At 28.2% G+C, this 12,163-nt stretch overlaps 1 protein-coding gene across 1 annotated transcript in view; it reads right to left on the reverse strand.

The window, feature by feature from the left end:
• LOC100162678 (inactive hydroxysteroid dehydrogenase-like protein 1-like) overlaps positions 1-7,426 on the reverse strand; it is a 13,287-nt gene extending 5,861 nt beyond the window's left edge. Inside the window, exon 1 of the mRNA NM_001246083.2 lies at positions 7,055-7,426. Coding sequence (NP_001233012.1) covers positions 7,055-7,100 — 46 coding nt within the window. The 5' untranslated portion in view covers positions 7,101-7,426. The remainder of the gene's footprint in view (positions 1-7,054) is intronic.
• Positions 7,427-12,163: the final 4,737 nt, after the last annotated feature.

A 12,163-nucleotide genomic window follows, 5' to 3' on the forward strand; every position in this document is an offset into this window, starting at 1 on the left:
AAATACAGAGGGAGCATAGTTGTCCCGCGCAAAACAGTTTTTGCTATGTTTTGTGCATTTGTAAGACGGAGACAACGCATGCGGGCGTAGCGTCCTCTTAAGTTCGAATTTTGACAAAATTCTTCAAATTATTTTGTTGTTAAAAATCCCTAAAATGTTTAATATTTACACCTAAGATTTAAAAACTTATGCATTATTCCATGTAAGTTGATATTATAAAATTTAAAGAAAAAGTTCCATAAATATTTTTGATGAGCGTATGAAGTTCTTGCCTAAATTATAAATCCACGCATAAAATAACGATTTCGCATCAAATGATTTTCTTATTTTGTTGTAATTCAAAAACAAATAACCGTATACTTAAATTTTCTCCAAAGGTTTATACTATCATTTCCTACACATGGTAAAATTGTATATGTTTATGGTGAATTTTTTTGAGCCATTTATCGACATTTAAAATTTTTTTTCATTTTTTTTCCATTAATGTCAATACAATTATTTCACTGGAAGAAAGCTTAAAAATTTAATACCAAAGGTAAGGTTCCAATTTGAAGTTCAAATTTTAACAAAATTATTCAAAATTTTAAAGATACACAGATACGATTATTTTTTAATAATTTAAATTTCAAATTAAATTCGTAAAAATCACAAACTTTTATAGTTAAAAATATACTATAATGTAAAACAAGGTTTCTCATAAGAAGTTTATAGTGTAATAAAAAAATCTAAATATATATTTACACAGTTGTTTTTATTAGCAATATTTGCCTTTAAGTTAAAATTTCGACGAATTTCGATATTTAAACGAAGAATTACGATGTTATAATAGTTATTTCAAGAATATACATTCATTTTAAATCCAAAAATAATAATTTAATATTAGTTGTCATGGGGATTCGAAACTTTTACATATATTATTAATATTTATTAGATTTGACATAGGTACCTACACAATGCTATTTTCAAAAAATGTAGATCCATTTTATTCTATTGTATATTCATAGTTAATAGGCACTGTCGTTTTCCTTTAGATAGTAAAATAAATAACTATAATAACGAATAGGTATTAATATATTTATATGAATATCAGAATAAATTATATAATAATAGACTGACAAACCATCACCGCCTAGAATCGTTTTTTACGTATGTATTACACATTGATAAGGTACAATCGATTCCTACTGTTCAGCAGAGCGGTTATCTACTTTCACCCTTTTTAGTTTTATTTTTATCTACCTATTATAATAAGTCAGCGGGGAAAAATGCCTTTAAGTTTTTTAGGTTTCAATGACTTAACTTGGTGAAGTTAAACTTTTTAATCCACAACATTTTATGCCGGCCGATCACCGATTTCATAAATGTTAATTTCCGGAAATGTATTTGAATTTATATTCAGTCAAAATAGATAGACATGCAAAATTTGCATTGCAAATACAATAATATGCACGCGGATCATAATAAATAATAAACAACAATACTAGGTATAAGAGAGTAAAATATAAATTACCTACGAGGCTACGAACCGTTAAGTTCAGTGGATTACATACGGCACATTGCGTACAATAAATCGGTTACCTACCTAGTAAGTAGTAGGTAGTGCAGTTAGTCACAAGAAAGTGAATTTGCGGTGTCACTTTCCATTACCATTAAAATATCTATGTATACCTACTATACATTACACAATGTAGACTATAGACATACAGTTTTGTGCATGGTAAACATAATATATATTACATGATAAACTTATATAATATAAATGCATATGTACAGAATGATCCATTTAAAAGAGTACAATAGTTTTCAGTAAATTGTTGTCTTTAAAAAAAGTTATAAACTGGTAAGTGGGTATAACGCTCTGTTGTACATTAGCCATTAGGTGTCTAGAGAAGTTACTGTAATTGATGTATTAAAATTGAATTCAATGATATAAAATCATTGTAGGTATACGAAAAATCATCCTGTCATCCTATAATATTACTAAGCATATTATATGATATTATTGTGATTAAAGTAATCAAATTTAGTATATATTAGTATTAGTAACTGGTTTCTACCAGTGGCGTGTTGAACTAATTTTTGTTGAGGAGCAAAAATGTATACAAGGTACCCACCCACCCACCCCCTTGAAGTTTATAACGGCATTTCCAATTCAGCAAAATAGTTTAAATTAAAAATGTACAAAATATGCGTACATTTGTAATGATTTGTATAATCGGATATGATATTTCTACGATATATATCTAGTCACCTAGGTAGCTAGGTATTTTGTGGCAGGGGGACCACCCACCCACCCACCAACAAAATTTTGAAGGAGCAATTGCTCCAAAATAATACCTTCGACACGCCACTGGTTTCTACAGTACCAGGTTAAATTCATTTTTGCCGTAAAAATTACACTTGAAAATGTTATTGTGTGTATAAAATATAATAATATAATTAACCTAACCAATACGACAGTGGCTGTTTGATTAAAATATATATTGCATAAAACCGTAAAAAATCACGATTATAATAGGTATACGATCATACTTCTAGAAGGAGTACCTTTGACCGGCGGGTAAAGTGTCCACGTTTTGAAATATTCATTTTTACCCGACTGTACAAAGTCTCCGCTTTTCACATTTTTAATGTCCAAGCGTACAAAATTACATAAAATCAATATTATCGTTTATACCATTTGTATGAGTGAAATTATTTTTACCTCTGTAAGCAATGTGGACTTGGATGCACATGTGATTTTATTTTACTTGTTTTTGTCTTACGATATTACAATATCTATTAAAGCTATAATAACTATTATTATTGTCATATTGATAATACATTAATGCTGCAGATGTACGTCAATACATCATCTACTGTTATATAATCACAGATGACGCAAACAAATCATGTATAAAAAATATTTGTACAGAACATAGGTACCTACATAGTATAAAAACATACACATTATAATATAATTACAGTTACGCGCTAACACGTTTGCATGGATTCTATAGAAAAGTGTACCTAAGAATAAAACGCAATTCAATTTCATAATAAATATTTTTCTTTCTTCCTGAATAGGTATCTGCTTTTTATTATTGTTTCCACTTAACGCAACTATTAAACTAGTGACTATAACTATACATAATATATTAATACTTAATAAAATAAAGAATACCATTCGTTCAGTCTAGATTATTCGTGTAATAGGTAATCGAGTTTAAAACTTGAAAAAAAATTAGCCACGTGGTAGGTATAATATTATAATGTGGATGCAATTTTAAATGGAAAATATTATCCATAGAAAATGTTATTGTCAGCAACTAATTTAAATAATTTAAAATATTATTCAGCTTAAAAATATAAATCATTTTATAATATAATAATATTTTGACGTAGAACCTAGTATAGATAATAGGCAATATAAACAATAACGGATATAATGGTAATCAGGAAGTGACGGGCCTGGATGACATATATATCGATATATTATACCTATATACAGAGTGTTCTTAACAATATATTTTTTTTAATTAATAAAAGACTTACTCATAAAATTATAGTTTCAAGTACATATATTTTGTTCTAACTAATAGTTTAAACAACATTTTCGTTTTCGAGCTAATATTATGTTAATATATGTACGGTGTACTTATACGTAACATATATGCAGAAGGCAAGAAGGTATAGTAGAGTATTGAGTAGTTAAGTACTGTATATAGGTACTAAGTAATATACATCATCTACTATTCTAGTGACTTTGATAGTCAATCTATAATCATTATTTTGAAAAGTTTATTTGATATTTCCTGCTTATAAAGAGTAAGATATGTAATGAAATTGTATTATGTTACGATTCCCTCGTCTTAATTTTGGTTTTGAACATCAGAATACAGTAGTTTTGAACACACCTACAACTTTTAAGTTTCAAATGACAACCAATATTTATAACTTTAAATAGGTTAATTAATTAATTAATACTTACTTAACTATTTATTTTTAACTTTTGATAATACCTGAGCGTATTTTATATAGATACATTAATATGTTTACAAAAGTGTTCTGTTTTAGATTATGAAATAATAAGTATAAGTTACTGTTTAAAAAATGAAAAAAATGTTCACTATTTAATGAATCTTCCGGTATAGCAAGTGGGCGGTTACAATATGTAGACAAGCACGATAATACACTCTGTATATTATACACTGTAGCGCAACGTCATCAGGTCGTACAATTTCTCGACTTTCACGGAATCACGTAAGATTATAAAGGTGAAAAATAATCACCGAATGCCTTTCTAAATCAAATCAATAAAAAACTCGACTCTTGACCAAATTGATGTTATCTTGCAATAACCGATGATTGTTATATGGTTTCATATTAACATAACCAAAATATAAAATGTTATATACCGTGACACGAGATTTTAATATATTAGATAACATGGTATTTTCTTGATCTCTGAGTTCACAGTTACATGTATTACAGAAATACCAAATCATCGAAAATTGTTATTGTAAAGGTGATAATATTATATTATTACAAACTATACAAAACTGACTGTGATAATGAAGGTAAATGGGTACAATTGTACAAATGTACAATTATTTTAATTATTAATGACTAAAACATCGTCGATGAATAAAAACATACAATTAATATATTGGCCAGTCAAATTACTATGTATTACATTAAAAAAACAACACAAAAATAACATATTTTACATAAAAAAATATACCTATTATATAATTGGTATAATGAATTAATAGATTTAATTAAACAATTAAACAATTGTAAAATTAAGCAATGTACATTGAGGATTTATCTGAGTTCTAACTTTAAAACTCGGTAACTTTTTTACCTAGTTTCAGATGATGATTTCAGATTAATGTAGTTATAGATAAGCCAATTAAATCATGCACTTTAAAATGCAACTATGATTCATTTATAATACATATAGGAATAAATCACCGATCAATGAATAATTAATACTACAATTTTAAAGAGTACCTAATCATCAATTTGGTGCAAACTCATTTGCTTATGTTCAACAAAACTGTGAAATCAAATAACAACTTGGGTATTTTACATTAATTATTGTTAAGCCAGTAAAAAATTAACATAAAAACTTGTCCGTCTGGAATTATAAAAAACAACGAGTAGGTAACTACTTACGTCATACGGATACGGCTATACACAACAACCATTTAGTGTGTAATAACTTCCAGGTTAGTTTTCATTTACAATATTTTACACCCATACTGTTATGTATTGTAAATTTTGTCTCCTCCAGGCACCTTAAAAGGTGATAAGCGGACAGATATAAACAAAAGTCAAATATTAGGATTTGGAAGACACGCAGTCGTCTACGAATTAGCATAATAAATACAATTGCAGTCACACACTTTTCAGCGTAAACAAGTTTCAACAATAAATGCAGGAAATTAATTTGTACGCACGGTTTACGCTTGTTCAACTGGTATGTAGGTACCTATATTTATTACAATTTACAACTACTAATCATCAACGAGGAATGATGAAAACGTTGTAATTCAACCACATATACCTTGTTTATTTTGTATTTTGTGTATACACAGGTATAAGGTATAGGTATCTAGTAGGTACAGGTTTTAGTAAAGTAATAAATAATAATAATACCCTAATAAGTATTTTTTATTCCGGTATTTATAAGATTGTATACCTATTAAAATTCTTATGAGATACTTACGTAAGGTACCTACCAATATTGTATATTATACTTATAATATACTACGAACATATAATGTTTTTTTAAAATTAAAAACACAAATAGATTTTAATAATAATATTGTTTTGTATTTAAGTTCCTATAACTATCTACACAGGACGTTTGTTATACACGTGTAATCGCTATAGTTAGGTACACAGATGATTTGAATTCGAGTGCAAATATTTGCGTGAAATTTGCATTGAAAATTGAAATGTTTTTTCCACACTTATTTAATGGACACGCGATATAAATATATAATCACGGTGAAACAGTGTACCAAATGACCTAGAGTGTAAACGAAATGTTAAATTATTCATCACTATCCTTCCGCTTCAAAATGAATATATTACAATTTATATAGATACGTAAATAACATTACTTAACAACAAAGCTTAAATTTCCTACAGTTCGTATTTTATAAAACGTGTTCAACCAATATAAATTTGCCTAGATTAAAAAAAAAATAAATTAATATTCATTTTTATAATTAAATCATACAGACCGAACTAAGCATTAACACAACACAACAGAATAATACATTTTGATTTTAATGATTAATGTTAATATTAAATTTATTAGTTATTTATCCATACAATTATTGATATAACTTGAAAGTTAAAATATCAATCGGCACGAAGTAAATTTATGAATTTTCAATGTAAGTTATCTATTATTTTGTTTTAAGTTTTTAATTAATATCTATGAATACTAATAATATTTTATTTTAGAAAATGTCAATCTAAATATTGCTTGACTCAGATGTTAAATAACAATACGAAAAATAAAGTATTAATATACTGTAAATGTATAATGTAGGTACATTATTCGTTTTTAAATATAGCCTTACACACAGTAGAAATGTTTGCCTAACCGTTAACAGTCCAACTTAAAAATAATGAAACTATGAGTTAGAGATACTTAATCTTAATATATCTTAAACATCAGCCATCAAGAATAATTTTATTGTAAAATTATGTCTAATCAACAATAGTACGAACTATACCTATGTGTAAAAATATTTTTAAAATATCCAATTAAATATTTAAATATATGTACCTAACATGTACAAACATTAAAAAGATTAAGAATTGGTTTAGTTTAGAACTTCAATAAAATGCTTTGTATCTGTGTTTGCATTAAAATATATTTTCCTAAAACATTTTTTTTCTAACTCCTAAAACATCCATAATTTTTTGTGAAAACTCGCTAAAGGTAAATTTAAACTGTATACAAGACTTTGGCTTTTTTATAAGTATATTTTTGCAAAACACACCTAATGTATATTACTAATTATTTATCATCTTCTCGAGTTCAATTTACCTGCCCATTTGCCGTACTTGATACTCAGTGGAGTCCGGTCGGGCATCACCAGTGGCAACAAGTGTGCCACACATCCCTTTGCGATCTCGAGGAGCACGTCGCATATCAGCAGCAACGTGGCCAAGAACCCGATGACAGCGAACCCGATTACGATGGGTCCGATCAACGAGTCCTCCGAGTTGAACACCTCTGAGAATATGGACGCCGTTTTTGATGATTTATTGGACAGGGTTTTAAAAAGAAAAAATAAAGGCCACACTAAGTCAAACAACGTCCGCGGGGGTGGCCAGTGAGAGGACTAGAAGAAATTGAGCGTTATGAGAAAGTATGTGCGTTTCACCGAGCGATCGTGCCGACGGTCCCGAGAGTTTTGAACGGCGGCGACGACGACGGTCGTTGCATGGCTATGCGTATTATTATTTATTTGAATCCGGTTCGGATAAACGACACCGGCGATGGCGGTGGCATAAGATGCTATTAATATTATATTATTGTGTTATTGTATAGGTATCTATGGACTACGTCATCGTTGTAGTGGTAGACTAGAGGTGCCGGTGTACTTAACTGTTGCAGTAGCATTTGTTATGATAGCACTAAAAACTAGGTCAAAATAAAAATATATATGTACGAAAAAAAAAATGTGTACAATATAGTTATGTTATATGATAAAACGATTTTGACGATCTGTCGTATACGTCTACTAAATATTTCACGATTTTGCATAATTTCGTCAACATTTCAAATTCGATCATTTATAAATAATTTATGTAGCTTAACGCTAATTTTTTTTTTAAATTCTTGGACGAAAAACTTATGAAAACCTTGTATTAAATATTTAATCCTTACCTAGATATCAAAATTTTAAATTTAAAAGAAAAATAGGCAGTAAAGTGGGTACGGGCTGTACCGTACAATATTATAGGTGTCAAGTAGGTCACTGTAATGGATGTATTAAATTTGAATTCAATGATATTATTATACACTGAACGAAAATTCATTAGTAAATTCAATAATGCTTAATTTTCATTTATTAACAAATAGTACCTAATAATATGTTAAAATAAGAATTATTATTTCAATTAGAAAAATATATTATTGAGTTAAGAAAATGTATAGGTAAAACCAACAAATACTATCAGTATAATTAATTATACACACAAACATTAATTTAAGAAAGAAATACATTGAATTAATAGACAGGTCATTAAATTTATAAAAAGCATTTTTAAATCAATAGGGTTTTTGTTAATTTTTTACAAAAAGTTTAATAAATATAACATTGTACAAAATATTTTTATCGAAATAACCATACTAATATTTATTATTAACAATATTAATGTTAAATTCAACATAATATTATTAAAAATAAATCCTATATAATATTTTGATACCCGTATTTTTGCAGTGTACCTTCTAGTGTAGACAACATTTTTTTTTACTGTTATGTGATAAACATAGAATTTAGACAAGTGGAATAGTTTATTGTTTTATTTATAATTTACCTATTAAATTTATATATATTCAAGGTGATTGGTGAAATGGAGAATCATAATATATTAAAGTTCCTTATTATTTACGACTATCAAACTTCAAAAGGTAAGTAGGTAGGTAAATATAATAGTTTATCAATAATATTTTTTGTATTTTTCGTCGTAACGTAGATGAATATCCTAAGCATACAACTTAATAATATATTATATTATATTATATTATAAATATTATTATTGATTAATAGGAATTTAATATTTAACCGCTTTTTGCTTCTACTTACTGCAGTAGTTCTTGTTTTTAGAATTTCACTACGTATTCTAATTAATTGATTGTGGAAATCATAATGATTTCCTAAGAATGTTTTCTATAGTTACCTGCAAATATATATAAATATATAAATATCAATATATATTAGCAATATTATTATTGGAAAAACTGTAAAATACTCGGAGATTCTGTTGATACTTGGAATCCAAGGGCTACAATCGTATATTGTGTTCTTTAACTATTAATATTATTATTTTTATGCATATTTTTTTCTTCATATTTTGGACACTTTCTTTCTTGATTTTGACGAGGAATCATATCTCCTTAATCTCTGTCGAGTATATTATCCACTATTCACTGTTTAACCATTTTAAATCATGTACGTACTTTCGGACTTTCCTATAGTATAACTTGCATTATATAGGTATCAATTGTATAATGCATTATATAACTTGCCTGCAGTTAATTAATTATTCATTTGTGAATATATTGTTTTACCCATTGGCTGCTTGTAATTCGTAAGTATCTACCTATGTGTCTATCTTTATGTTTCAAATTTTTATCTACACCCCGGTGGCGCACCCAGGGCGTAGACCCCCTCCCATGACTTATTTATTTATTTTTATTTATGTATATTTTAAAGCTTCCCTAATATTATCATATAGGTACAATTATTTCTAATAATATAATATAGCGTACACATTTTTGACATTAGGAATAATAGATATCAGTAATACAAATGAAACAATAGATTGATATAACAATATAATATTATAACAACATTTTTTAGTCTGTGAGAATATTGTTGTCACATTGAAATCGAAACATTATATTTTTACTAGAAAAATGTGTACAGACAGGAAAAAACACACATTGTAAAATCAATACATATGTCTAGCTTAGAATCTAAAATATTATAACTAACTTAGTACCTATCTAAAAAGTGATAACATTTTAAAATTATAAAATAAATACCTACCTACCTACTGACCAGGTAATATGGTAGTTACTATAGTGTTAGGTATTTACTGTAGTCAGCATTTTATATATTAGATTACACTTACCTACCATTCAGCTCAGTTCTAACCATTTATTAAATTACTGTATTTTCAGATTCAAAATATCTGATAATTATGTACTTATTACACAGCGTGATAATAGCTTCATCGAGGAAAGTAACTAGAGATGAGAACGGGAAAAAATCTTTACAAAATATGGAATCAAAGATTCGCAAAATTCAGTTCTAAAAATCACTGAAACAGCATTGAAAATGGAAGCACTTTTAAACAAAATGACGCAGAAAGAAGGCCCTATCCAACCATGTATATTGATTGTTGGTACATTATTTGAGCCTAAACAAATTTTAATATATTTTGATACAGTCAAATATATGACTTCGTTTACAACGTTACCTCGTATATTCTTATGTTATCAATATTGTTATCAATAAAAAGCCGTGTACACGTGAAAAGTTGAACTGGATCCAACTTCGTGGTATCATGGTCAAGCCTGTGCTAAGAACGTATAACACCCTGATATACCAAAAGCTTACCGTGTATACCAACCAATCAAAGTAAAGTATTTTTATGCACGTACACGTACTTGCATCTAGTGGAAACCCACCTTTTATCTTTTCGGTGTGATCTATATCACCATGGTTCCCTTCGGTTTTTTCGTTCTTCTTTTCGGTGCTCTCGACACGTAAACTTGTGGCTTATAAGCAGTTTTTTTATATTTTTAGTTTCTCAGCGTCATATGCGTTGATTGATTTGTTTTTCATCATCTTCACGTTTTATGTTCAATATTCGGTGAACGTCGCTTAAATATGTATATATTTTATGGTATGTATCTAAATGTTATTATTTTTGCAGGAGGGTCATTTTCTATATTATATTAATCGTCGTTAGTGAACAACTCGTGTTTCGATTGTTGATTTGGCTGCTTGTATTATTGTCTGCGGGTTACTGTAATGTCGTCGTATTATGATTTAGCGGTGTCCATGTGAGTGTGCCAGATCAACTTGTTGTTTTTATTGTAACATTAAAATTATTATGTATGGATCTGGGCATCACATGGCACCATAAACATATCTAAGGTACGTGGTGCATCACGTGGTTATATAGGTTATAAATTACTATTTATTATTTATTGTCATATTATTATAAGAGCCGTCTGAGGCATAAAACATATTCATGATCAATTTACTTAATTATATGTGTTAAAATACCATTTAAAGCATAAACCTTTATTATTATATTCATTGGACTTAGAGTCAATATATTGGTCTATTGTTATTGTTTATACTAATCAGTATTATGTACACATTCATTATATTGTCAAGCTGGCAAATATTATTATACTAGTTTAATTATGTGATTTTAGATTCTGAGCGGAGCGAGGAAGCTATTGGTTTTACAATGGTGTTTATTTTTTTTTTTTTATATCCTGTATACAAAATTTCTTCCAGAAGAAGTGTTTCGATTTCAACATATAGTACCTTATCTTTTAGAAAATTTGATCAAGATGGTACTTTAGAGGGGAGCGCGTAAAATTTCCGAAAATATTTTGTCCGAGCAGTATTTTGGCCGAAAAATATTTTATCCAAAAAATATACATTTAGAAAAGTATTTTGTCAGAACTATATTTGATACGAAAAATATTTCATCCGAACCGTATTTTATCCGAAAAATATTGTCAACGAAAATAAAAAGGCAGAAAATATTTTTTACGAAACGTATTTTATCCGAAAAATATATTATAAGAAAATATTTACAAAGAAAAATATTTTATCCGAAAAATATTTTAGTCGAACCGTATTTTAAAAGAAAAATATTTTTGTCGAAAATATACCATCCGAACAGTATTTTATCAGAACCGTATTTTAGCCGAACACGGCAGTGGCTCCAGGGGCGTAACCGTTTTCCGCCAAATTGATCCTAGTCCGTTATCACCATGGCCATTTTCCGCCAAAGGTTATATTCCGATTTCCGCCAAAAAAAATTAATACATTTTTTTTGGAGAACCCCTGAACTGAATCCATCAATTCCCGTAAAATAATTTTTTTGGGCCTCATACTTACATCTTCTACCGCTTTACGCTTACAAGCTGAATTGATAATTTGTCTGTCAATTAGACATCTATCGATAGCACTATGATCTGCTGCATGACTTTCTTCAACCTTCACTAGTACGTAATTTGTTTTTGTAAAAATTTTAGCAGTACATTTTTTCTCGTAGCACCTCCACCGAGTAATGCTGTCTTTAGATGTATACGCATGTATAAATTTTAAATTTTTGTATATAAGCATAATATTACCACGGTTACTGGTTATCACTTCAATATTCTCCGACA

The sequence above is a fragment of the Acyrthosiphon pisum genome, chromosome X (assembly GCF_005508785.2).
Source record: "Acyrthosiphon pisum isolate AL4f chromosome X, pea_aphid_22Mar2018_4r6ur, whole genome shotgun sequence".
Taxonomy (NCBI): domain Eukaryota; kingdom Metazoa; phylum Arthropoda; class Insecta; order Hemiptera; family Aphididae; genus Acyrthosiphon; species Acyrthosiphon pisum.